The sequence below is a fragment of the Ochotona curzoniae genome, unplaced genomic scaffold (genome assembly GCF_017591425.1).
Source record: "Ochotona curzoniae isolate NIBS_2020 unplaced genomic scaffold, NIBS_Ocur_1.0 scaffold_3835, whole genome shotgun sequence".
Lineage (NCBI taxonomy): Eukaryota > Metazoa > Chordata > Mammalia > Lagomorpha > Ochotonidae > Ochotona > Ochotona curzoniae.
The window spans coordinates 1,403,333-1,430,831 of NW_024467114.1; the positions used below are offsets into that span (position 1 = coordinate 1,403,333).

The following is a 27,499-nucleotide window of genomic DNA, read 5'->3' on the forward strand; positions in this document are numbered from 1 at the left end:
TGGTTGCCTCCCATGGTCTGGGTAGCCAGGAAGCTCAGGGTGGGAGTGTAACCAGGGAAGCTCGATGGGTTCTTTCCTCAGCTTAATATAGAAATACAAGTTGGAATTGGTTGTAGACAGAGAGGTCTTATTTGTGAAGTGAGCAGGTGAACTTGGAAAGAAGAGCAAAGGGGAATGCCCTCCCAGGAAGGATCTGGCACCGGCACTGCTCCCGTCTCCAGGACAGAAAGTGAAAGTCAGGCTGGCAGCCAAGCCCGTCCTGGGCGTGGGGCCTGGCAGAACCACGGACAGCACCTGGCACGGGCACTGGCTGAAGCTCAGCTGCATCGTGCACCCAACTCCCCACTCCCTGCTGAAACTTCCCCAGGGGGCCTGACTTGGGTTTTGGCAGGGGACTCCAAGGAGAGTGGAAAAGAGCAGAGAAAAGGGGGCTTGGGGGAGGGGCTGCTGTGCGGCATCCCAGGCTGTAGCATGGAGCTGGAGGTGGAGAAGGCCGGGATTACGGCTGGCTCCCTTCTGGCCACCCCACCTCCCAGAGCTGCTTGGGTTGTCCCCTTGTTTCTCTCCCTGACTCCCACCACCTGCGTTTGCACCTGAAAAGAAAAGAGCTCAGAAACGGAGGGCCCCACAGGAGGAGGCCGCCTTGAGCAAAGGGTGAACCCTTAAATCCTGAACCACCGACGGACAGCAGCAGCCCCCTATGGGCCTGGAGCCTGGAGGGGGGGGAGCTGGGCGCCAGGCAGGGAGCTGACCCCCTGCCCCGCCCCCCAGGCGCAGCACCCAGGAGACAGCCAGGCTGTCGGCAGAGGCCCCTGCTGGCGCCTTGACACCCCCAACAGCAAGAACTGCTGGGCTTTGCACCCAGAGCTGCCTGAAGAGGCCTGGCAGGAGATAATCCCTCAGTAAATGGCAGGGAAGGGTTGGCAGGTGCGGTCAGGCCCTGCTGGGGTCACGACTTCAGGGCGGCTGGCTCCTTTGTTCTCGCCTGTGCCTCCGGCTGCTCTGGCCTCGGAGCTCCTCGGTTTGGAGCCGTGGTCTGTCCCGGAGGCCGGGCCTTCCTTGGACTTGGACTGCAGGCTTCGTACACTGCAGCTTCACCCCGAAAGTCAGAATTCCTACAGGTCTGCATGAATCAATACACAAAATGAGGTCAAACGAAAACGAGGAAAGTGTGCAGAGCATGTCGCAGATGAAAGGGTGGGAGCCCTTGCTGTTGAACAGAAGCACACGTTAAACTCTCCCATCGCGAAGAGCTGCAGACAACAGAACCAGGCAAACAGGTCCTTGCAATTCTGCCTCCAGAAACCAATTAGGGGCAATCAGCTTGCTGCCTGAGCTGTAAAAGAAAAAGTAAGATCTTATCTTGGAAGCAAATACACTCTCTCTCACTCCCCTTTCTGAACTTTCCAAGAGCCCAAGCAAAGGTCAGGTTATGGACAAGTCCCAGAAATGCTTCAGAGCACCTAGCCTTATTGCTGTCATTTTCTGTTTTCTTAGATGTCACACTTAAATTGGCCTTCTAATTCCAAATCGGACTCAGGGTGTGCGGTGATCACCGACACGTGTGCATCCTGAGCCCCAAGATGCATGTTCGGGCAGAGGCTGCAGAGTGCCACCTGTCTCCCACAGTGGGCTCCCCAATCAGCACTGGTCCCAGGCTGTGACTGTTGCATGCCCCGCCCCGTGATGCTGGCTAGGGTTCCCGTGGTCAAGAACCTGCGCCGTGCCTTGGGAGAAACACGTGTATGATGACACACGCATCCTTCCGGAGTGAGTGGTGGCTCTGCTGACCACAGGATGGGTGCTGTGAGTCGACGCGCAGCAGCAGGCATCCCAAAGGGGATGTGCTCATTGGCAGAATGACAGGCACCTCGGAGTCCACCAAGTCAGGGATGAGGTGTGGGGGTTTGCAACCCCCCCCCCATTCCCTAGACGAGGAAGGGACGTTATGTTGGAAAAGCAGACTGTAGGGAGCTGTGTTGGGTCCTGGAGTGCAGAGTGAAGACAGACACACAGTCCCAGGCCGTTAAGAGCCTCCAGCCCCGTCCCCGCTGGGATTTGGGGTGCTCAACCTCGTTCCTCTTGCTGCTCAAGCTACCAGCAACCTAAAGAGGTGCCTCTCTAAGTAACAGGGCTCAAACTGGAGCTGGAGCAGGGCTCAAACTCAGCTTTGTCACTGGAGCTGGTCCTCTTTGCATCAGCAGGCTGGGTGTTGTCTCGTGGGGAGGAGCAGCCACCTCTTCTAGGATGGCCCCGAGCCTGCATGGCACTGTCTGGGCACCTCAGGCTCCCTCCCGCAGTCCCAAGTCTGTGACACCCTCTGTTCTCTCTCCACGCAGCTTGTGGCCCTGACGCAGCCCAGTCGCCATGAACGCCAGCGAGTTCCGGAGGAGAGGGAAGGAGATGGTGGATTACGTGGCTGACTACTTGGAAGGCATTGAGGGGCGTCAGGTCTACCCCGATGTGGAACCTGGCTACCTGCGGTCGCTGATCCCCTCTGCTGCCCCCCAGGAGCCAGACCCCTATGAGGACATCATCAGGGATGTGGAGAGGGTCATCATGCCAGGGGTAAGAGCCCTGCCTGGGCACGGGCATTCCTGCTGAAGCCGGACACGCTCCTGTTGTGTCTAGTGCAGAGGCCCAGAGGGCTCAGGTCACACAGGTCCCAACACAGCGAGGACCCCCTCCCCCGAGGTCCCTGGGGGCTAGTCTCTGCCCACAGTCCCCCACCCGGAGCCTGACCTCATGCGCATGCGGGAGGAACAGGTCCTGTGGGCCTCATGCAGGATCAGAGGCAGAAGTGGAGAGGAGTTTTGTGGGCCGTCTGGCCAGCTCCTCCTCAGAGGCTCACAGCCCCTGCTGGCCAGGTTGCTGAAGAGGAGCCAAATAGAGGCAGCCGGGGCCACTGTCCTCTGAGTGGGCAGCAGGGAGCACACCCCCAGAGCGAGTCTCTTTCCCGCTCTGTGCTTCCGCAATAGGACTTCCTTCCTGGGAGCCTGCTTTATGACTTCTTTGCATGGCTCCCAGTGCTGCAGTTTCTGGAGCAGGTGCTACAGCAAGGAGACAGGGGCTGACCTGGCCTGCCATGAGGGCAAAGTGCCCCCCTGGTGGCAGAGTTGGCCCCTTCTTCAAGACACAGGCCCTGATGCTCAGAGAGGAAGGGATTGCGGCCCACTGAGGTCTCCCCGCTCCCGCTTATTGGTTCTCTGACAGGACCAAGGGGTCAGGGGTCAGTTCTCCCTGTCGCTCTCATCATTTCCTCCAGGCCTTGTCCCTGGAGTCTGGGCTCAGAGAGAAACACAGGACCCTGGGCATCACCTAAAGTCATCCAGGCATGGCAGATGTTCCTCCCTGCAAGCTGGAGTTGTGACGCAGGGCCCCGGCCCTTCCTCACTCCAAGGGTGCCCTCTTCCTGCAGGTCACTCACTGGCATAGCCCCTTCTTCTTCGCCTACTTCCCCACAGCCAGCTCCTACCCCGCCATGCTGGCTGACATGCTGTGTGGGGCCATCGGCTGCATCGGCTTCTCCTGGGTGAGTGTGTGTGTGTGTGTGTGGCGGAGAGTGGTCCTGTCGGGGTCCTGCCCCCCACATGTTGAGGCAGGGACGGGGAGGCCACCTGCAGGGGGAGTGGCCGGGGAGGAGGCTGCAGTTTTCTGGATGGCTCTCTTGGTGCACACACTGCTGTCATAGCCCTCGGTGTCCATCAGAGTCACGGGCCCCGAGGCCTTCTCTGCTCTGGGACAGCAGCACGCAGAGTGGGGTGCTCCAGCTCCAGAGGAGCTGCTGTGGCTCACCCTTCGGCTCTGGGCGGCGTAGACCCAGCGTGTTGGCTAGAGCTGCCCATGGCCTGGAGTCCCAAGCCCAAGGAGCCACTTGTGCCTGGCTCAACTTCCTGCTTGGTCACCAGTCCCCGCCCCCCGTGAAGGCATGACCATCCAGGTTGGCTTTGTCCCCAAAGCTTCCTTGCTCCCAGGGCTCCTCTTAACACGGTCATGTCAAGGCCCGGATTTTCAGAACAGAAACTTGGGGAGATTCATTCGAACCACAATAGTTGTTGGTCATTCCTACCTAGACTGGATCTTTTCCAAGGTTAAAATCTTTCCAATAAGCTGACACAGCAGAAGGGACAGGAGTAACACCGTTGCCCCCTTGCCTCAGCTTTGGTCCCTGGCTGCTGGGGAACAGGGGCAGTGGCCCCTGACTAACCATCTCCTTGTCCCCTCCCCAGGCTGCAAGTCCGGCCTGCACAGAGCTGGAGACGGCCATGATGGACTGGCTTGGCAAGATGCTGCAGCTGCCGGAGGCGTTCTTGGCGGGGAGTGCTGGAGAAGGGGGAGGTGTGATCCAGGTGAGGGAGGCTTCCACCAGTCCCGGCAGCAGGGCCTCACCCTGGTAGCATGGCTATCCTGGTACTGCAGGGGCATCAGCCTGGTACTACAGGGGCATTAGCCTAGTACTGTAGGGGTGTCAGCCTGCTACTGCAGGGACAAGATTTTGGTTTGGTCTGGTGCCACAGCCTTTCCTGGACCCTGGCTGGCCATGGTGGGTAGAACAACAGCTCCCGCAACAGGTGCCTAGGATAGAACAATGGCTAATGTTTTCAGGGAACTGGCTGAGCATTGGTGCCACAATTCTCATGCTATTACTGTGACTCTGTGGCTGGTTTGATGACCTTGTGTTGTGGGAAAGAGAAGCACAACTTTGAAGAACTTACACTGGCTCCCAGCAGGGGCAATGTACTGTGCAGAACAGACCGTACTCCCTACCTCCCCGCAGCTGCAGCTGCCTGTCCTGGGTTTAGGGCGGCTAGGCTCACACTGGGACAGCCCTGGTGTGCTCAGGGGCAGCTAGGCTCACACTGGGACAGTCCTGGTGGGCTCAGGGGCAGCTAGGCTCACACTGGGACAGTCCTGGTGGGCTCAGGGCAGCTAGGCTCACACTGGGACAGTCCTGGTGGGCTCAGGGGCAGCTAGGCTCACGCTGGGACAGTCCTGGTGGGTTCAGGGTAGCTAGGCTCACGCTGGGACAGTCCTGGTGGGGGAGCAGGTCCCTGGGGACTGTCGCATAGGACTCGGTGGACTTTCCCAGTTCCCTGGTGAAGGTGGTGCCGCTGTGCTGGGTGTGTGAGTGGACAGTGGGAAAGCACATATGGCCTCGATGGGCTGACCTCTCCGAGGCTCTGGAACCAGCTAAGGCCGTGACTGCTCCACTCCTTAAACTAGAGGGGACGGTGAGGCACAGGTTCAGCTCTCAGCATTAACACACCAGGTCTGGGTCTTGAACCCATGGACCCAGCTCTGGGCTGGAGGAAGCAGGGAGTCTACTTATTGTTGCTTGGCTCTCTGGGCAGAGGCTTGCCTGCAACTGTGCCCACGCAACCAGCTCCAAGGCCCCTAGGGAAGTTGGCCCTCACCTCTCTGCCTTCAGAGGCTTGTGCTGTCCCCATGTCCCCTCTGTCCACCAGGTCCAGCGAATCCTCCTCTTTGGTCTTCTTGCTGGTCACAGGTCAAAAGGGGGACCCTGCCCCTGGGATGTGTGTGATTGAATGGGTTTCCCCAACTAAGCCAAGATCATCTCCCCAGGTCGAAATGCACTCTACCCAGCAGCAAAGTCCCTCTACAAAAGGGGAGGCAATGTCCTGGGCATGAGACCTAGAATGGTGTGGGCGGAGTGTGTCATTCTGCCAACTGCACACTGCACCCCTAGAGCTGCCAGTCCCACAGGCCTGGGCCTTGCTTTACTCCCTGCAGCGACTGCCAGTGAGCCGACCTGGAAGCCCTGATGGCCAGCTGCCACCTCTCTGGCCAGTAGGCAAGTGGCCAGGCTCAGACCCCCTGCCACCTCAGCTTTCCATTGGAGGCAGACCCCTCTTCCCTCTAGGTCCACTATCTTCCCATCTACCCATTCATCTGAGAGCTTGCGGGCCAATCGCAGGCCTGGGGGCGGGTGCACTGCCTCCCGGCCCCGCCCCTCTTCTGGGAGAGCTTGAGGACCAATCGCAGGCCTGGGGGCGGGTGCACTGCCTCCCGGCCCCGCCCCTCTTCTGGGAGAGCTTGAGGACCAATCGCAGGCCTGGGGGCGGGTGCACTGCCTCCCGGCCCCGCCCCTCTTCTGGGAGAGCTTGAGGACCAATCGCAGGCCTGGGGGCGGGTGCACTGCCTCCCGGCCCCGCCCCTCTTCTGGGAGAGCTTGAGGACCAATCGCAGGCCTGGGGGCGGGTGCACTGCCTCCCGGCCCCGCCCCTCTTCTGGGAGAGCTTGAGGACCAATCGCAGGCCTGGGGGCGGGTGCACTGCCTCCCGGCCCCGCCCCTCTTCTGGGAGAGCTTGTGCTCCGCGGGATGTTTTCCAGCGTCTCTCTGTCAGTCTTCCTCTTCCATCCTCATCTGCTCTCTGACTGACAGAAGTCTTGGTGTCCTATAGGTCATTATGTTTTCCACATGGCTGGGGTTTCACATGGCTCTGCTTCTTGGACTAGTGAAGGCTGGCATGAGGTAGTGGCCGTGGTGAGAGTGGCACCAGGCTCACCGGCCTCTGGTCACTGTGTTGGTGCCCAGTGGACTGGTATCCTTTCCCCATGGAGGACCAGCCTGTTTTCCAGCACCAGGAGTCGCCCATGCATCTCAGCTGAGCCCCCGAGCCAGGCCTAAGAAGGGCAAGCACTGGGTTTCACTGGGGGCAGCAGGCACCCGGTGCAGCCAGCCATGGGCAGTAATCTCTTCCTGGGTGGTGAGGCTGCCAGCCTACGTTATTGATCCCCGCAGAGCTGCAACCGCCGGCACGGGGCAGGCGTCTGAGACGGCAAAGTCCCTGGGAAGCCAGGCACACGTGGCTGTGAAATGCTCCCTTAATTGGGTTAGAAAGCTCTTGTGGAAGAAAAGCCGATTTCTCCAGCAGGAAATGAAGAGGCGGCCACAGGGCGGGGGGCCCACAGCGTAGGTCTCCTATCTGTGCCTCTGCCAGCCGGCTCTCCATGGCAACCTCCTGCCGAGCGCCTGCAGCAGAGCCCGGCCGAGGTCACGCTGCAGGCTTCCGGCCCGCTGGCTCGCTGGGGCTCCTGCTGTCCTGGTGCTCCCAACACTTTACATCCTCAAGCTTTGGGAAAACACTTGTTGCTGACCACAGAACAAACTCCTCCTGAGAAGTGGACCGAGGCGGAAAGGAGCCCCCCGGGCTGGTGTCAGCACCACAGCCCTCTGGTGGCTGGCCCTCGGTAGCCTGTTCGCATCAGACATAGTTGGATGCCAGGAGAGCCGGCCTAAGGACCCTGTTTCAGCAGTCTCCAATTCATTGATTTCAGAGCCATGGGGGTTTAGGGCCTGTACATTAATGCTGTTGGGGAGAGAATTTAGCCCACAGTGTTAGAGATAAAAAGAAATCTGCGGTACACTCTGGGGGTGAGAAGCCATGCCCTGGCTCTGTAAACATGGCTGGAGCATGCTGGGCCAGCCCCCTTGGATGGACAATTGCGTGGTAGCCCTGGAAGCAGCAGCCGGGCCCACGGAGCATTGCTCACTGGTCATGCGCGGTGACACATGACCCACTGTGCAGCCGAGGCTCTGGGCTGGTCTCAGGCTCACATGGGCTTTTCTCTTGGGTTTAGGGCAGTGCCAGTGAGGCCACGCTGGTGGCCCTGCTGGCTGCTCGCACCAAGGTGATCCAGCGGCTGCAGGCGGCGTCCCCTGAGCTGACGCCGGCCACCATCATGGACAAGCTGGTGGCCTACGCTTCTGATCAAGTGAGTGTTGTGTGTGTGGGCCTGGGTGGGGGAAGCCCTAAACCTCCCAAGATCTGAATATCTTGGTGGAAGTCAGATGCACAAGCCACGCAGTACCAGGGTCTGTGTGCTCTCCCTGCCACAGGGAGGAGGGTAGCCGGGCTGCGCAGCACCACGCTGAGCGCTTGCCACTGTGGCCACCAGGACATGGGCCTGGCCTCAGACACCAGCTCTGCTGCTTGAAGACCTGGGACCCCATGCCACGCAGCTAAACCTGCTCACGGGGCAATGGCTGCAGATCAGAGAGCTGTGATGCCCAGGCTTTGCCGACCCCCTCACTCCACCCACAGCATGAGAGCCCAGACTCCATCTCCACGTGTTCCTGAATCCCACCAAAAAGGCGCACCTCCTCCCCAGTGCCAGCCCGGCCCCCAACCCAGTGAGGCCTGCCTCACTAAACCTGGAAGTGAGATTCCTTGTAATTCCACCCAAGCTGGGGCATGAGTGCCTCCGGGAGGTCTGCCCTGGTCTGCAGTGACAGGAGCAGGCTCAGGCGTTCCACAGAGCCCAGGCCTGAGGCTGTGGGCTCAGCTGCACCCTCGCGACTCGGTGCCCATCATCTCTGCAGGCACACTCGTCCGTGGAAAGAGCCAGCTTGATTGGTGGAGTGAAGCTGAAGGCGATCCCTTCCGACGGCAGCTTCGCCATGCGGGCGTCCGCCCTGCAGGAGGCCCTGGACAGAGACAGGGAGGCTGGCCTGATCCCCTTCTTCGTAAGTGCCTGCGTGTGCAGTGAGTGAGTGTGTGTGTGTGTACATGCTCTGAGTTCTCTCTGGGTGTGAACTTGCTGATAAGTGAACTTGGGTTCTTAATATCAAACGTTGAAACATTCCACTAAAAATTACATGGAGAGCCTTTCGCCGTTGTTGACTCCCCCTGACGCCGCGACTCACGGTACAGTCACCCATGGTGACACCCAGATCTGCCTCCTGCTGTGGCCACTCTCATCCCTGAGCCCTCCCAGCTCCTGGGATGAGAGTGGCCACAGCCCTCCCCTTGGGAGGACCTCAGACATGCAATGCTTTGAGAGCAGTGGACTCCCTCTGCCTGGAGACCCCCAAGCTGTTGTGTGTCAGAACCCACAGCTTTGGTCTGTGTGTGGAGACATGGTGCCCCAGGACCTGAGCCAAAGTGGGGGTGCCCACTTGATGACTGGTGGGCGGTTGTTTGCACTTTTTGGCTGTGAATGTGAGGGGCCAGGTGTTCGGTGGGCATCTGTTTTCACTTCTGAGACGAGTGTTACTCCTAGCTACACTGAGTCATTTTAGATTTTACACTAAGTCGTGCTGAGATGCTCCTGACAAGGGACAAATGTCTGTAGCAGTTGGGACCTCACCTGGGATACAGGGCCTGGCCTGGCTTCTTCCTTTTTCCGTTTGAATCTTGCGCCTGTTGGCCCAGCCCCCAAGGGGCCACAGTGGCGTGGTCAGAGCCAGGAGCAGGAGCCCCTCTGGCCCCATGTGGGCGTACTGGGGACAGCCTCTGCTGTTAGTTCGTTAGTAAGGAGCTCGTTTGGAAATGGAGCAGCCTGGACTCAAACCTGCGTGCGTGTGTGGTGCTGGTTCTTAGCTGTGTATTTTGACTACTCATTTACCTACATAGAAAACATATTTGAAATGGTTCATGACTAAGTAGGTGCTTTCCAGAAAGCATTTTAGGATCTGTTACATCAGGATAAATGGTAAATACCAGAGGAAAAAAAACCACAATGAAACTAGAACAACTTTTGCAAGATCTGTGAAGAGAAAATCAGCACGCGTGGAGAAGGCCTGATGGCTGGTCCAGGCAGGACAGGCGCAGGAAGGCCAGGAGGGACTGGGCAACCAGAGAACACGGCAGCTTGGGATAGCCAAGCCCTCTGCACCTGTCAGGTGGGCACGTCCAGCAAAGGGCTGAAGTCCAGCAGGAGACACTGGCCACACGGCTGCGCCTTCAGCTCAGCTCCTTGTACCAAAGGGCGTGGCTTCACGTCTGTGTCCTTACCCTGCCCCTTCACACGCACACAGGCACAGACCAGGTCTACATGGCAAGGTCTGTCTTATTCTTGGCAACTTGTCTTGTGTCCCGTAAAGCAAAATGCAGGATTGTATTGGTGCGCTTGGGTGCTTGTGGGAGCCCCCGTGTCCACCTCACTGGCTTCCACCCAGGCCCGTGGGCTGGCAGCACGAGCTGGGGCTGGGGGCGGCTGCAGCCGTGGCTCCTGGGGTAAAGATGCGTCTTTGCTCTCCAGGTGGTGACTACGCTGGGGACCACCTCCTGCTGTTCCTTCGACAACCTCCTTGAAGTGGGCCCTGTCTGTGAGTGCTGGTGTCCCCGAGCCTCTGCCTTGACTGTCTTTGTCACACAGATCTCATTAGCTTGTGCTTATACACACTTAGAATCCTGGCTCACTGAACCAGGGTCGTGCGTAGCTAGACCGACACACCGTTGGTCCGCAGCAGAGGTCTAAAGGGGGCCACGTCACCCCTGCTGCAGAGCAGACATCAGCCCCTGGGTGCTGCGCCCTGGTGAGAGTCCCTCAAGCCTGAGCCCGGTGCACAACGCGAGAACTACCCGTGTGACTTTGAACTGTCTGAAAGTCGCAATTGTGTGCCCCATACATAACCTGGATCTGCCCGTGGCCAGACTCAGAGGGCACACCCTGCTTCTCGTACCCTGGGGCTTCACACATTGGGTGGGGTAGGGTGCCCATTCCCTTTCCATGACCGTGCTGACATGCAGGAGGCTGGGAGACAGAACCAGCCCTCATAGAATTGTGGCTGCCCTGCTGGCTGGTGCCATCCCCTGGGTCTCCTGAGGCCTCAGAACTCAGTGTCCTGCCAATGGCTACCAGACCCTCCCCCCCCAGGGCTCCAGCTTCAAGGGCTACAGTCTACAGGTGCACAGGGCATGGTGACTCATCTGGGAGCCAGCGCTGGCCCTCGCCTGAGCAGGACGCAGTAGCCTGTGTCCCAGCAGGGCAGGTACAGGCTGGCTGGGACAGGCTGGCTGGCTGGGAGCACCCTGGATCCCCCAGGAGAGACAGGAACATGCAGGTGTCCTGGGGGCAAGCTGGGTGCAGGGGAGGGGACGCTGACCTTGTACGTGCTAGAAATGCGTGCTGCTCACCCAGCCTCAACCCTCCCCAGATGAGGCAGGGACCCTGCCCCCGGAGCTAGCCTGGCATGTTGGAAAACAGACACCCTCACTCTATGGGGGTGGGGCAGTGAGTGGAGAGGGTGCAGGAGTGACACCAGAATCCTCCTCAAGAGATGTGTGTGGACAGTCAGTGACGAGAAAGGAGGGTGGGTGGCACAGGGTGAGGCAGCTGGGGAGGAGGGGAGGAGTTAGCAGGTCCACAGGTGCCACATGAGCCCAGATGACCCGAGCCTGCAGGGTGGTGATGAGGTTGGGCGAGGAGACTCACTTGCTGCTCCTGGCTGCAGGCAACCGGGAGGACCTGTGGCTGCACATCGATGCTGCCTACGCCGGCAGCGCCTTCATCTGCCCCGAGTTCCGGCCCCTCCTGAACGGTGTGGAGGTAGGCACTTCCCTTTGGCCGGGTCTGCTTCTGGCACCAGTGTCTCACCCTCCTTGAGCTCACCCCACTGCGGTCTGTGTTGGCCAGTCAGTGCAGGAGTTCACGGGAATGGCCCCTGGGTTATGGCTGAGGCTTCCTGTCTACAGCCTATCTTCCTGCAGACCTGGGAAAGCAACCCCGACTTGGTGCTCACCCCATTTCTTTCTGAGAAACAATCAAATTCTCAGTCCAGTACTGTGCCCGCACTGCGTCTCGAGACCCATGACGTGACCCAGGGCCACCGCTCCATGTGTGGGCCCAGAGGGGGTTCTGACTCTAGCAGCATTTCAGGGTTGCTGATCAGTGCCTGGGACATTGGTCCCCATCCCCGGGAGCTCAACGGTGAGAGCAGTGAAGGGGCCAGAGGTGGAGGACTGCACAGGAAGGAGATCCTGAAGCAGGGACTCATGTGGACTGGCCTGCAGATTGCAGGCGTGGGTACCCTGGGGCTGAGCCCAGCCTCATCCTGGGGGCTGCAGCACAGGATCCTCCATGGTTGGTTGCAGAGAGCATCCCGCTGAGGGCTCAGAAGTTGCTTCTGCATGCCAATGCCTTCTGACTTGCTGTTGCTTGGGGAACCTTCCCTGAGGCCTCCTCTGCCTGGCTCTTCCCCTAAGATGCCCAAGAGGTGAGCGTCAGGTGCAGAATCCAAGTGGTGGCTCTGGGAAGAGCGGCCAGGCCCTTTCTGGCCGTGCACCTAGGGCAATCCTGGCTCTGTCCCCACCCTGAGTCAGGGCTCCTCTGGAGTTGGGAGCTGCTTCCTTCCAAACGCCTGTGCACCATCACTGCCTCCTCTGTGAACCATACTGAATAGGCTACTTCCTTTTAAAGGTTGGAAAAAGAATATTGGGAATAAAACCCACCCAAAGGCTTACAGAGGGGGTTGGGGCTGGTTAACAGGAAGTAGCCACAGCTGGTAGTCAGTACTGCACACGCCAGCCTCACTCCCCAGGTATCTGCAGTGGCTGGGGCTGGGCCGGACCGAAGCCCCCTGGACCGGAGCACACTGCCCATGCGGGATGCTGGACCTGTAAGCCGTGGCTGCACGAGCTTCACCACAGTGCCAGCCACAGCACAGGAGCCATAATCTGCAAACAGAGACTCGAAACGCTCCATGTGCAGGCTCTCTGAGCATCACCAGTGGGAAATCCACCCTGCACCTGTGCTTCCCGCACTGTACAGGCTCCACCATTGCCGCAGGCTGTGCGTGCAGGCAGGCCTTAATCCTGAGTGAATGCCGTGTTTAGACTTGAGTCCTTGCCCCCTGGTGTGTCATATTGCAGTTTCCCTAGTACCACGGAGACCTCAGTCCGCAGACACTCATGACGCAAGCCTGGGCTAGGGACAGGCATGCCCTCTGCCCACCACCTGCCATGGACTTTTATCTGCTGACCAACCTGCTGTGCCCCTCGGTGGCAGACACAAGTCTCATGGCCAACAAGGATGCATCCCTGCTCTCCTCGGATACTGGGTCGGATAAGCGCTGTAATATCCTGCCTGGGCCCCGGTTGGGGGAGATAAGAGCGAGTGCCCTTGTCAGCCACGCTGTTGGGTAATGAAAGCAGTTTAAACAGATCAGCCCCAGAGGAGTGAGCTAATAAAATGCCCGGCAAACAAAGCTTCCCTTTAACCTTTTGTTTCCTTCTATCAACAAATGAACCTCACTGTAATATCCTGTCTCCTCAAAATTTCATTTATGGATGTGGGAAAGGAAATGAGGCTGCCGCTCCAGAGGGGCTGGCTGGAAGGTGGCTGTCACTGGCTGGCGCCCGCCTGGCCCTGCACTCAGCCACAGACCCAGTGGGAAAGAGCCTGCAGGGGGCTGAGCTTGCCTCTGCGAGTCCCTTCGGTCAGGGACCAGAGTCCCAGCCCCACAGGTGGTGAGGAGCCGGGACGCACACTGACAGATGCTGGCGAGCCAGGGCCGGGTGCAGGACCAACTCCTCAGCCCCTCCTTGCATGGGCGCTCCCATGGTCCTGCTGGAAAACCAGGCCGCACCAGAGGCCATGGTCACCTGTCGACACTGTGCAGTCAGGGAGCTGCCATAATGCTGTGTGTCCCGGTCGTCCTTCAAACCACAGAGCACACAGCCCAGTGGGAGGGATCAGGGAGAAAGCACAGCAATTTTAGCAGAACTAAGCAGTTAAGTGAAAAGGGGAGTTCATCTCTACTGCCTGCTGGCTACGAGGGTGTCCCTTGCTTGTTGCTTATGCTGCTGTGTAATGTGAACTCCAAGAACTTGACCAGCTCCTGCAGTTGAAGGAGCCACAGAGAGGAGGTGTCTGCTTGTCCAAGAAGCCCCATTTCTGCAAGCAGCACTGGGCATCCCGAACACTGCAGTCCTGGTGCATGGGTGGGGGACGTGGCTGGGGTGGGAGTGGCTGTGGGTTCTTCCCTGGACTGAGGGCCTGTAACTAAGATGTTCCCTCTGCCTTGCTCTTGTTCCTCTGCAGTTCGCAGACTCCTTTAACTTCAACCCGCACAAGTGGCTGCTGGTGAATTTCGACTGCTCCGCCATGTGGTGAGTCCGAGCGGGCCTTCAGTGCTGTCTGACTTCTCCTGTCCTGCCCTGTGGCCAGCTTTGGTCTGCCTCCTATGGTTGTGACGCGTAGGCATCTGTGGGTGAGTGTGCAGTGACAAGTGCAAGGACACGGCAACTCAGACATGGGGCTCAGCTGCTTGGGGAAGCGGTTTTGGATATGTAATCCATTGTAGTTGAATGCTGAGTTCAAATCGTGTCGGCCTTAAAGCATTTGGTAAGGGAAAGTTCAGCGTGTGTGTGTGTGTGTGTGTGTGTGTGTGTGTGTGTGTGTGTGTGTGTGTGTGAAGTGGGCGTGCCCCTGAGGAATCTTCCTGGAAGCCCTTGGTGATGTCCCTCTCCACTTTGGGTGCATGTGGAATAAGGAGATGGTCCCCAGGTGTAGATGGTGGCCCTGCATCACAGGGATGAGGTGACGACCCTGGAGGCCAGCCTGCGTCATGCCCTGGAGGCCAGGCTGCGTCATGCCCTGGAGGCAGGTATCAGTCCAGCAGACACATGGCCTGAGGCTTGCAAGAGTGTCACACTGCACGTGCAAACTGCCAAGACACAGACATTCCATGAATGCTGCTGCTGAGCTTGTCACCTGGTTGGATGAGGGCTTTCCAGACAGCAGAAGCAGGCCGAGCTTGTGCGGGGCAGTTACAGCTGGCCCCTGCTTGGCCACTCTGGCCTAGCCATCCTCTCAGGGGCTACCCTCAGCTTCTGAAATGCCAGTGTGAAAGCTGGCAGGCGGTGGGCAGCTCAGACTGCATGTGGTCTGCTGCTCCGGATGGAGGAGAGCCACGGCTTTTGTGAAGTGGGTATTCTGCTGTGTTCTGACAGCTGTGCTCTCTGAGAGGTAACACGCTAAGGCCACTTGAGGGGCTACTTGAGGCCTCCCACCATGACTCAAAGTTGAGCATGGAAGGGTTCCATGAGCGTGTGGTGTGCCTGTGACTCTGTCCATCAGGAAACGAAGAGGAGGGACGTAGAGAGCAAGCAGGTGAGTCCTCCTCCCCAGGACGTGTGTGTGGTGTAACAGCGCACACCCCTCGCTCCCAGCCTAGTTGTCTTGCAGACCACCATGGAGCACACAGGAGAGGTTGCATCTCATGCCGTAGTACAGGTGCCAGGTCTCCTGGTACCCAAGGCCGCGTGCTGTGACACAGTGAGGTGACAGAGGGTGTGCTGTGCACGCACTCCCCTTCCAACTCCCTCAGGTCCATGTGCCACCCAGGGTCATTTCCTTGGGCCTGGTCCCTGCACTGCTCCGTGGGTCCGGTGTGTGGCTGGGCCTTCCCAGGGACTCACTGTGGCTGAGGTTGAGGGTGCCATGCATAGGTGGCCCAGAAACAGCGGTGCCTGTGATAAGGTGTGGGGTGAGGGACAGAGATACAAGGGGACACCTGGGAAGGCCCAGGAGCTCCTGGTGAGGCCAGCAGCTGCCCTTCCCTTGTGGCTGATGGGAGGTGGGTACGGGTGGTCTCTTCAGTGACTTGGAGCCAAGGGCACCGTGGCAGAGGAGCAAAGCCAGTGCCGTGGTCCTTGTGGGTATAAATGTGGTCTACATAAGCTGCTGCAGGAACAGGCAGCTCTTAAAAACAGTCTCTGTTGGAATGGCAGAGTGACAGGCAGATGCTCCATCTGCCAGCCCAGGTGCTCCCAACGTCAGGAGTGGGAACGCCAGCCGGGTCAGAGGGAGCACCAACTCCAAGCTGGCACTGCCTCCCCCTACCCCTTCCCAGGAGCACCAGCAGACTTGCAGGGAAGGGGAGGAGCCAGGACTTGAAACAGCCACTCCCTGCTGGGAAGTGAGCCTGCCCCAACTGTGCAGCTTCTTAACTTCCCTTTCCATAAGAGCCTTGAAAACACTTGCTTTCTTTCCCTCCCTTCCTCCCTCTCCTCTTCCTTCCCAGATTTACAGTCACAGATACACACCCCCCCACACACACATCACACTCACAGATCACACACGGATACACACACACTCACAGATCACACACTGATCACATGTGGATACACACACACAGATCACACACTCACAGCTATCACACACTCACAGATGACACACGGATACACACACACTCACAGATCACACACTCACAGATCACACACACACTCACAGACCACACACACAGGGATCCTCCATCTGCTAAATCAGCCCTCAATCACCATGAATGCCAGGGCTGAGCCAGGCCTCTCTCCAGGGTGGCAGGGGTCCATGGCTTGGGGTAGCCGGTTCTCCAGGTGTAGGAGCAGGGAGGGGGTCATGAGTTCAGTACTTAGGGGACCAGAGGTAAGGATGGGCATGCGGGCCTGATTCTGGAATGTTCTGGAGGCCCCGACAGTTCCAGGTGTTCAAAGAAAGCAACAGCTGGAGTTTTACCATCTCCCTGCCCCAATGGCCAAAGCGTGATAGAAATGGATTTTTGTGACTCCCACTGCCTTCTTTGTGTTCCTTGAAAAGAGAACCATCTCTTCATTTCATGAAATCTCACCAGCGGTTAGCCCCTGATTTATCAGAATCGTTTTGGTTCTGTTCCTTAAATATTGCAACGGACAAGGTAATTGAAGTCTGTAAGTCGGCCGTCCTTACAAGCGCCGCTGGTACGCTCTGGTGAACTCATCAGTCCGTTCACAAGCTTTGCACTGTTCTCTAGGGCTCTAGATCCTTCCATGTCAATGCTGACCACTGTACTCACGGTGCAAGGTCTTATCCCCATGACAGCCTGCAGCTTGGTCTTGGGCCCCTGTGGCCGAGCCTGCCCCCCGAGGCTGAGCGTGTCCCTATGGCCGAGCCTGCCCCCACAGCTGAGGCTGAGCGTGTCCCTATGGCCGAGCCTGCCCCCACAGCTGAGGCTGCCCCGAGCCGAGCCTGCCCCCCAGGGCCGAGCCTGCCCCCCAGTGCCGAGCCTGCCCCCCAGGGCCGAGCGGGTCCTAGTGGCTGAGCCTACAGCAAACATATCAGGAGAGGCTGCACTCACCTCCACTGGAAGCCAAACTGCCACACTGTCAGACCATGTGTGCACTTTTGTTGTAAGTTTGAACGTTCGGTTTCTTTGGAAGAGTTTATTGTTGTAGTGAAGGTGGGACTGACTAGAATATGTCAGAACTACAGGCAGTGGTGCCCTGTGTGTCTCTGTTTACCTGTGTGCAGCGTGTATAACTGTGAATGCATAGTGGAAGTATGAGTGCATGTGTGCAGGTGTGTGTGTGCACACAGGTCCATCCGTGGGTACATGTGTGAGTTCACCTATGTAGCCGTTGAAGCGCAGTTCTTCCACTTTCTAATACCCTGAAAATGGTACGAGAAAATGCAAAGCTGGAACCTACGCACTGCAGAGGAGAGCAGCCCAGACTTACAGAAATACGGCCCATGAAGAGCTGTGGGCGGCGGCTGAAGACGCCATCGTGAGCAGCCCGTGTGACACTCGGAGCAGAGGGCAGACGGCGCCGAGAGGACTCAGAAGTCACAGACCACACCTCGATGCCGCAGCCCAAGACAGTGACAGAGAGATTCCCACCCACAGGAGGAAGGCAGCGAAGAAGAGCAAAGCCCCAGGGGATGCACCGAGCCGGTCCAGCTCAGCTGCTCACCAAGAGGCACCTGTGAGGCCATGGCCCGGGACGAGGAGGGGAGGGCGTAGGTTACCCTGATTAGCAGAGAGAAAAAACACTCTCAGAAGACAGCTACTGCAGTGCCATGCGTGCCACCTCAAGAACACACGGAAAATCTGTAAAAAAATCACAAACACTACATGCCAATGTCCAAACTTCCTTCCAGCAGCCAGTATGTTACCAGCACGGGTGCAATTCCCAAGGCACTCCGCCCCTCACATCACAAGACAAATGGCATGGAGCTGCAAAGCCAGGCAGAGGCGGGGGACAGCCTCCACACTCAGAATCAGACAAGAGCAAACAGCCCACCACGAGCAAGCTCCAGATGAGGCAGGGCGACTGCGTGTTCAGACAAGATGAGGCAGTTATCACCACACTGCACACTTGGTGCAGAAGCAGCACTGAAGAAAACTCAAGCCCCATCGGTGCTGACAAAGGGGCTGGGTGCTGGGGCCTCTTCCTGACTGGCCGAGACAAGCACTGCCCTTAAAAGCAAAGGACTCCCACACAGCTCCTGTTCCACTGTCACTCTCCTCAGCTGAGGCAGCAGCAGGGTCGGGATGAGACGGGCGAGGACTCACTCCCGGGTGACGTGGTGTCTTGGCGAGGCAGCACGGGCACCCTCACGCGGGCATGTTCCTGAGAGAGCATCTTTAATGCAGCCAGGGAAGGGCATGTGTGCTTTCAGAAGAGACCTGCTCTGTAAGAGCCCAGAGTGCCCTGAGTGAGTGTGCTGGGGCCTGTTTGGCTCCCCGTGCAAAATGTTTTAGGAAGTTCTGGGAGTTGTGTAAGGAGACCTGGTTGTGTGCTTGGAATCATGTGCTTGATGATTCTGTGCAGCCCTTGTGCCACTCTGACCGACACTGTGGCACCAAGAAGAGCTGAGAGGACTGGGCAGACAACCATGGCGAGGAGTGTGCCCCATCGAACCCACGTGATGAACCAGCCCACAAGTGCACAGCAGGCACAGCCGAGTATCCAGCCTGCAGGCACCAGGGTGGGCCTAGCCCAGCATCTAGCCTGCAGGCACCCAAGTGGACACAGCCCAGCATCCAGCCTGCAGGCACCAGGGTGGGCCTAGCCCAGCATCCAGCCTGCAGGCACCCAAGTGGACACAGCCCAGCATCCAGCCTGCAGGCACCAGGGTGGACCTAGCCCAGCATCCAGCCTGCAGGCACCAGGGTGGACCTAGCCCAGCCTCCAGCCTGCAGGCACCAGGGTGGGCCTAGCCCAGCATCCAGCCTGCAGGCACCAGGGTGGGCCTAGCCTAGCATCCAGCCTGCAGGCACCCAAGTGGACAAAGCCCAGCATCCAGCCTTCAGGCACCAGGGTGGACAAAGCCCAGCATCCAGCCTGCAGGCACCAGGGTGGACACAGCCTAGTGGCCATCACAGCAGGCATGGTTGAGTACCCAATCACTGGGCAGAAGAGTGGACATAGCCCAGTACCCAGCCAATGGGTATATCCCAGTGGCCAGCAAGTAGGTACCAGAACAGGAATAGCCCAGCGCCTCAGATCTTCGCCTTCAATGAAGACCAGCCAAGCGACCCCACAGAAACAGACATAGAGACACAGCCATGCCAGAGAGCACAGAGAGGAGCCTCTCAGTTGATGCAATGTTTAGAGTCAGCGGGGACAGGCGATTGTCACTTGGCATGGGCCCCACAGGTGTAGACAGCCACCCAGAGTGGGGTCAGCCAGAGTTCAACCCAGGCACCGGGGACACCTGGGCAGCCCTTGAGGCCCCTCTGTACCCCTCCTCCACCTCATGCACCTTCCGGGTCCCAGGCCTGGAGAGGAGCTTGTAGCCTGGAACAGCTTTCCCTCCTGACATCCATCCTGCTGGCTACCCCATGACACTGACCCCCAGTGGCAGGCTCCTACGCGTCCTGCGTTTCTGTGGGTGGCTCCTGGCTGGGCCACCATGAATGCTCACTCAGAGCCAACCTTGGCTGACCTCACAGAACCCAGATGTGCTCCACACATCTGCAGGGTTGTTGGGGCCAGCCGGGAGGGGCTGCAGAGAGGCAGTGCGCTGTGGGGCAGGGACAGGTCCAGCGCTGTTAGGCCCTATTGGCCATCCCCGTCAAGAGCTCTTGTACTCTGCCAGGGACAGGCATGGAGTTAAGAAGGCACGCTGTACTGGAGCCTGGCCCTCGAAGCAGGAGCCTGAGCCAGGGAGAGCAGGAAATGCGGCCTGATCCATTTGCAGCCCATTGTCTGTGCTCTCAACCCAGGGTGAAGAAGAGAACAGACTTAACATGCGCCTTTAAGCTGGATCCTGTTTACCTGAAGCACAGCCACCAGGACTCAGGTGAGCGGGTGCACCCCACAAGGGGTCAGGGCCTCCCTGCCGGAGTTCCTCCCCTGTGCTGTGGACGGGGCAGGGCCCTTGGCTCCCCAGGGGAGACTCCGCCTGTGGGTGTCTTGAACCTTGGCCACTCAGGGCAGGAACCAGGGAGGGCATCAGAACAGTAGACACAAATGTGGGACCTCGGTCTGTCCATGCGCTCTCCCGCTTCCTCGTGGTGTCACACCAGCCCCACCCCCTGAAGCTGGCGCTTCCTCTGCTGCCCCAAGCAGCTGAGCGGCCAGCAAGAGGCTGTGGTGGGACAGAGCACGCCTGGACCTGGGCTTGGCTGGGGCCTGGCCTCCTCCTCAGGCCCACACAGCACTGCCTGTTGTGTCCCAGCTGGGCAAGGCCTGGTAGGTGGCAGTCAGAGGGTGATGCCACCACCCCATCCTTCCTGCATGGTGGCCATGTTGTGGCCACTACTTCCTAGCTGTGGGGCACTTAGGAGCCCCTCAAGTGTCCAGCCCGTGCTCTGACATGCTCCCCAGCCAGTCACTGCAGCCTGTCTTGGCACTCACTGCTCCCCCGTCTGAGGGCACTGGGGCACCCAGTCAGCTGGGCCTCATGGAGCCCTGGGCTTCAAGGCAGCAGGGACACCGGCACGCTCAGAGGCCCCTGCCATGGCCCATGGGGTGCCCTGCTGGAGAATGGCCATGGTCCCACTCTGAGCCCCCTGTGGAGATGGAAACCCCAGCAGGCTCTGTCCCTTCCTGTCCTCACGCCAGCTGCTTTGGCCCTCCCCCTCACGGGCCCTGGGGTGCAGTGACCTGGGCACACGGTGGGAGCTCAGCTCCCATACCCGCAGCACCTCTGGGGCACGAGCCAGGTCCCTGTCCCTCCCAGGGCTGCTCTGCTATCTGCCATTTTGGCAAGTGTCACGAAGAACCTGCCTGGCCTTGCCTTTGCTCAGAACTCCAGTGGGACGAGTGTGTGGGGGCGGGCGTCCCTGCGGCTACAGGAAGCGCGGAGGGAGTGGGCAGCATGGGCGTGGGCTCGGGGACTCACACCTCCCCTTTTGCCTTCTCTCCAGGGCTCATCACGGACTACAGGGTGAGTGGGCGACTACGGGGTTAAGCCCAAAGTGTGAATGGGCGCAGACGCCTGCTTGCTGAGCCCTAACAGACCCTTGCGGTGGGCTCAGCCAGCCTGCTGAGCCCCGAGGAGGTAGGGGGTGGAAGGAGGACTCCTGGCCGCACCGTGCCCCGGGTGCACACCGCTGTGACAGGGCTCAGCCGTGGGCAGCTGTCCAGACTTCCCTCAGGAAGGAAATGTTGAACTCAAGGTTGTGTTGGCAGGACCCTCTAGACAGAACCCGGAAGGCCACACTCCAAGGGACGCCCCAGGGCCTAGGCTTGGCTGCCTGCCTGCTGTCCTCCAGTCACTCCAGCAGGGGTGCTGCTTGCTGCTGCAGGTGTCCGAGCTACAGGGGCAAGCACCCAGCACTTCAGAGCAGCCAGCATGGCCAAGCCTCCCCTGCGGAGTCCCTCTAGAGTGCAGAGTTGTGGAGACAGTGTCTGGATCCAGTAGCTCCATGCCGCGGAGCACGGCCAGGGTGTGCACCCCAGGACCAGGGGGGAAGGAGTTAGTGACGACACTTGACGCTCGCAGACCCATGTTCCCTCTTGTGACATCATTGCTGAAGGGAAAACACCGCAAGAATTCCAAACCTGGTGTGCGAGCAGGAGCCCCTGGCATCTCCCCACTCCCCAGCCAGGGGCTCTGCAGATGCCCAGGCCTCTCCCTGGGGCCCCAGGCTGGCTGACTGCCATGCAGCTGGCTGCTGCTGGTCTAATGCCAGCCATACAGCTCGGCCCTCGCCCAGGCAGGAAGGCCAGGCAGACAGAGAGCCCGGGGCAGCACCTCGCTTCCACGAATGACCACACGTGGACACCTCCCAAGTGTGAGTGGACAAGACCACAAATGGGGCACCCGGGCCCCAGGGCAAGGCTGTTTGCCTCGTATGCTCTTCAGGCTCCCTCCCTGATGTCTGAGATTTTTAGAGTATGCACATTGCTCTGTCCATGGCAGAGAGGGGCCCAGGCTCTGCTGGAAACTTCATGGGGACCAGCATACCCCCCAGGACCCCAGCCCCTTGAACCAACCTGCCATATCCTTCCAACAAGCCCAGCGTGACCACATATGAGCCAGAATGTGTCCTCCCCACGTGGGCCTGGGGCCTGAGCTCAGGCCTCCCCCGCTGCCCTCTGGCCCCCACCCACAGAGGGGCTGTCTCCGGCTTGGGGTTTGTCCCGCCCTGAGCAGAAGCTGAGTCTCTTGGAGCGCTGCGGGCTTCCCGCTGTGGCTGAGCTGGCACAGGTCTGACCCCAGGGCACGTGGAGTGAGGCTGAGGGACCCAGGCCTCCATCCACTGTCCCTGTCATGGGACATTCTTTGCAGAGACATCTTGTGTGGGGGCCCATGCACCCCGCAGTGGGAGGGGGTGAGGTCACTGGAGGGGCGTGGCTCGGGCACTTGGCCATCTCCCAGGAAGCAGGTGGACCAAGGAGTGGAGAAGGGAGGGCTCTGAGCTGACACCGTGGTCTCCTTGCAGCACTGGCAGATCCCACTGGGCCGCAGGTTCCGCTCCCTGAAGATGTGGTTTGTGTTCCGATTGTATGGGGTCAAGGGGCTGCAGGCGTACATCCGCAAGGTGACATGTCCTCCTCACGGTGCCCGCCCTCCCTCACGGTGCCCGCCCTCACGGTGCCCGCCCTCCCTCACGGTGCCCGCCCTCACGGTGCCCGCCCTCCCTCCCTCACGGTGCCCGCCCTCCCTCACGGTGCCCTCCCTCCCTCACGGTGCCCTCCCTCCCTCACGGTGCCCGCCCTCCCTCACGGTGCCCGCCCTCCCTCCCTCACGGTGCCCGCCCTCCCTCACGGTGCCCTCCCTCACGGTGCCCGCCCTCCCTCCCTCACGGTGCCCGCCCTCCCTCCCTCACGGTGCCCTCCCTCCCTCACGGTGCCATCCCTCCCTCACGGTGCCCTCCCTCACGGTGCCCGCCCTCCCTCACGGTGCCCGCCCTCCCTCCCTCACGGTGCCCTCCCTCCCTCACGGTGCCCGCCCTCCCTCACGGTGCCCGCCCTCCCTCCCTCACGGTGCCCGCCCTCCCTCACGGTGCCCGCCCTCCCTCACGGTGCCCTCCCTCCCTCACGGTGCCCGCCCTCCCTCACGGTGCCCGCCCTCCCTCACGGTGCCCTCCCTCCCTCACGGTGCCCGCCCTCCCTCACGGTGCCCTCCCTCCCTCACGGTGCCCGCCCTCCCTCACGGTGCCCGCCCTCCCTCCCTCACGGTGCCCGCCCTCCCTCCCTCTCGGTGCCCGCCCTCCCTCACGGTGCCCGCCCTCCCTCACGGTGCCCTCCCTCCCTCACACTGCCCTCCCTCACGGTGCCCTCCCTCCCTCACGGTGCCCGCCCTCCCTCCCTCACGGTGCCCGCCCTCCCTCCCTCACGGTGCCCGCCCTCCCTCACGGTGCCCGCCCTCCCTCACGGTGCCCGCCCTCCCTCACGGTGCCCTCCCTCCCTCACACTGCCCTCCCTCACGGTGCCCTCCCTCCCTCACGGTGCCCGCCCTCCCTCACGCTGCCCGCCCTCCCTCCCTCACGCTGCCCGCCCTCCCTCCCTCACGGTGCCCGCCCTCCCTCACGGTGCCCTCCCTCCCTCCCTCACGGTGCCCGCCCTCCCTCCCTCCCTCACGCTGCCCTCCCTCCCTCCCTCCCTCCCCCTGCCCTCCCTCACGGTGCCCTCCCTCCCTCACGGTGCCCGCCCTCCCTCACGCTGCCCGCCCTCCCTCCCTCCCGCTGCCCGCCCTCCCTCCCTCACGGTGCCCGCCCTCCCTCACGGTGCCCTCCCTCCCTCCCTCACGGTGCCCGCCCTCCCTCCCTCACGCTGCCCTCCCTCCCTCCCTCACGCTGCCCTCCCTCCCTCCCTCACGGTGTCCTCCCCAGGCTGGGGAGGATGATGGATCTGTCACAGGGTGTACCCTCAATGCTGCCCATAGGCTCAGAGTGGCTCCCAGCAACGCGGTGCAGGTAACCGCAGAGAGGCCTGGGGTCTGAGAGCCACCCCCACACGCTTTGTGTTCAGCAACTGGGGAAATCAAGGCCTGGCTGGACCACCCTTTGTGGAGAGCTGCCTGTCTTTCCCTGTCCTCTGGCTGCTGGGATTAGAGGATGGGCAGAGGCCCCAGAGCCCACCGGAGCCTCCTACCCCGTGGTCAGGACGCTGCTAAGCAGCAGCAAAGCCAGAGGCAGAGGCCTCCTCTGAGGCGGGGACACTCAGAGTTGTGAGTGGGACAGCCACAGACACCAGTGTAAGGAGGATGGGGTGCCAAGCAAGGTTGGCCAGGGGCGCCCTTGTCAGGTGGGGAATTCAGTTCCTGGGGAAAGGCGAACTTCTCCAGCTACCTGCCTGACCACAGGTGGCCACGGTGCTGTCTCCCGACAGGCCCCGCGCTGCCCAGGAGCTCCAGTGCTCAGAGGGCCAAGTCCTTGGTGCCCTCTGGTGGCCCGATGACAGAATGCATTTTACCAGCTTGGTCCAGGGTTTGGGCTCACAGCCTCAGGTGCACTGCTGGTTGAGGCCTGGGGCGCGAGGCCAGTACAGAGTGAGCGGTGCCCCACGCCCCACCGAGGACAGCCTGCATGCTCTCATTCAGTGAGACGCAGGCCGATTCCAGGGCTTAGTGACTTAGTTCCCACTTCTGGCAGGTGCACACCACAGAACACAGAGCACACAGGGCTGAGGCCTGGCTGCATTAGAGTTACAGCGCCACCAGGACCTTGCCAGGGCAGGTTGCACACACTGTACACCTCTTGGAGCCTCAGTTTCCACCCCTGAAAAATGGGTACAAGTCACAGTGTCCTCTGCTGTGACTGTCGTCAGGACGACAGGGTGTGACACACTTTGCATGGCTCAGATTCCTCTGCAACATGTTCGTGCCACATTCCCATGAAATTACCTGAACAGAGTTAAAACAGCGCCCTGCACAGCAAGCAGGATGCCTGGCGCCCAAAGACAGCAGCCCTTTTCTCGGGGTGAGGGAGGCATGGGGAGCAGGTGGGCGAGAGGCTCACACACGGGGAGGAGAGGCAGGGCTGACCTCTGCTCTGGGAGCCCGGAACATGCGGGCAGCCCCTCTTTCTCCCCCAAGCATGTGCAGCTGGCTCGTGAGTTTGAGTTCCTGGTGCGTCAGGATCCCCGCTTTGAGATCTGTGCCCAAGTCACCCTGGGGCTCGTCTGCTTTCGGCTAAAGGTATGTTGCTCCCGTGGCAGGGGGACACCTCATCCACCATCTTCCTGGAAACTGATGGACAAGGCCTGAGGTTCCTGCCATGCTGACCCCACCTGCCCCCGAGCCCCCGCAGGCTCTGTGCGGGCCAGGACTGCTCCATTTCCTCCTTGTACCCCCAAGAGTTCCTGTTGGGCCAGCTGCCTTGTCCTTAAGATCTGCCCCAGGTTCCCACCCTGGAGGCTTTGCCCCCACACCTGCTGCAGATCGTCCTTGGGGGGGGGGTGGTCTGTCTCTCCACAATACCATGCCAGCTGCATCATCCTGACCATGACCCTTACACACACCTGTGGATGGGGATGTCTGACTGACAACACTTCCCCTCTCACAACCCCTCAGGGGTCCAACCAAGTGAACGAGGCTCTTCTGCAGAGGATAAATGATGCCAAAAAAATCCACTTGGTCCCCTGCCGCCTCCGTGACAAGTTTGTGCTGCGTTTCGCCATTTGCTCACGCACTGTGGAGTCCACACACGTGCAACTGGCCTGGGCACACATCCAGGAGCTGGCAGCCGCTGTGCTGGGGGCAGGATCTGCTACAGGTAAGAGGCAGAAGAGGAGAGCGCTCCCACCCACTCCCTGATCCCGTCCCCAGCACTGCAGCAGCCGGAGAGGGGGGCTAGGATCTGGGGACCCGGAGCAGGTCTCCCATGTGCATGGCAGGCACCCAACCACGAGAGCCACTCATACACGGCTGCTTCCCAGGCTCTGCGTTAGCACTCGGAGTCAGCAGCTGGAGCCAGGGTCGACCCTGGCTCTGACGAGAGATATGGGTGTTTAGCTTGTTGTCCAACCCCTAGGCCAGTGCCTGCCCCACTAGGCTCCTTATCTTCCCACTCGACTCCATCGCTCCTTTGTTTCTCAGTTGAGCACCAGTCTTATCCTTCGTTAATCGATACCATCAGCCTCCATCATTTCCTAGAAGACACACCGGTCTTGTCGTTTCTCAGATGACACCATCACAGCATCACTTCCTACCCGACATCCGGTATCTAGCATTTCTCCTTAGACAAACCCTATCTTTTCTCGTGACACTATGACACCATCACTTCCCTTACGACCTCATCCGCCTATCATTTCTTACATGACACCGTCTGTCATTTCCTCCCTCAGAGTTGTCCATCATTACAAGCCTCTCTGTTTGCTGGTACCTTCAGGAGGGGAGCGTGAGGGTGTGCGCGCCAGCAGGGACTTCTGCTGTGCCTAGGGACCCACCGCCACTCCTGCGTCTCTCCATTTCTCCTCTCCCTTTCCCCGCTGCCTCGTCATGGAGTTTGAGTTACTGACTGCACACCATGAATATGTCAAAGACTGCATCGCATGACCCACCAGGAGTTTACAAATGCACTTGTCTCTTGAGAGGCTCTCCATGGTTCCTGAACTGTGAGGCCAAAGCTGCCTTCCTGGTCAAGATAAGGCCGCAACAGTGGGTTGTCCTCCCCAGTCAGGGCCTCCCCTCCCGAGAGAGAGAGAGAGAGAGAGAGAGAGAGAGAGAGAGAGGCTCATGCTCACAGTTACTCGGTCACTCTAAGTTAAAAACTCATCGTTGGGCAGAGAACCAGGCACGCCAGGAGAACAATGCCAGGCAGGCTGCCTGCAGCCATGCTTATGCACGCTTAACAATCAAGGGCTACTTCCTGACCCCCTTCCCGCAGCCCACAGGTGCCCAAGAACGCCCAGACACCAAGGCTCCTTTCCTGCTGTAGAGTGAAACTCTGATTCTCATGACACAAGAGTCAGTCGCTGTGTGGGAGCCTCGTGCCGGTGAGCCAGCACGACGGACAGCCCGCCCCTCGGCTCTCCTTGGGTTTAGCTGGAGCTTTCCTTACAGGAACACACAGGTCCCAGGGACAACACACTGCCCCTCTTCACAGAACTAGAAAGACATTCCAGCTGACACTCACGAATGTGTTCTTGGAAAAACCAGCCTGGCAAGCAACGTTCCTTTAGCTTACGTTTTTACATCGCACTGCCGCCTCCCTAACAGGCAGAAGCGGCCTACCCTTTTCTATCTGGAATGAGGGGGCACACACAATTCTCAGCTTTTGAATACAGCCGTGTGTCTGTGCTCTTTCTTTAACCCTGCAGAGATCAAAAGCTGAAGAATGTCTGAAAACCAGAGTAAGAACGCAAACGTCCTCCCAGTTGCATGGCCTCAGCCCCCGTGTGGCGCGTGGCTTTCCCGATGCCCAGAGCTCTGTGCCCGCCTGCGAAGACATGTGCTGCATGCAGAGGCAATCCTAGTGGCTACCGCTTTCACTCCCTGCTGTGGTCCGGGTGTTTCTGAGGCTGCCGCGGGTGGACAGCAGGACAGCCTGTGATGTCCACAACAGCCTACGCTCATGTGACCTGCGATTACACGCTTGATAAACGCGTGCTGCACAATG

The 27,499-nt window shown here is 59.8% G+C and overlaps 1 protein-coding gene across 1 annotated transcript; it reads left to right on the plus strand.

Moving 5' to 3' along the window:
- The first annotated feature begins 2,367 nt into the window (after positions 1–2,367).
- On the plus strand, positions 2,368–27,499 carry DDC (dopa decarboxylase). Its single transcript, XM_040964899.1, has 14 exons — positions 2,368–2,568; positions 3,419–3,532; positions 4,230–4,349; positions 7,603–7,737; positions 8,345–8,488; positions 10,006–10,072; positions 11,201–11,295; positions 13,789–13,856; positions 19,712–19,788; positions 20,858–20,877; positions 22,379–22,477; positions 24,976–25,077; positions 25,453–25,654; positions 27,201–27,499. The coding sequence occupies exons 1-14, from the start codon at positions 2,368–2,370 to the stop codon at positions 27,212–27,214; spliced, it is 1,458 nt and encodes a 485-aa protein (XP_040820833.1). The 3' UTR covers positions 27,215–27,499.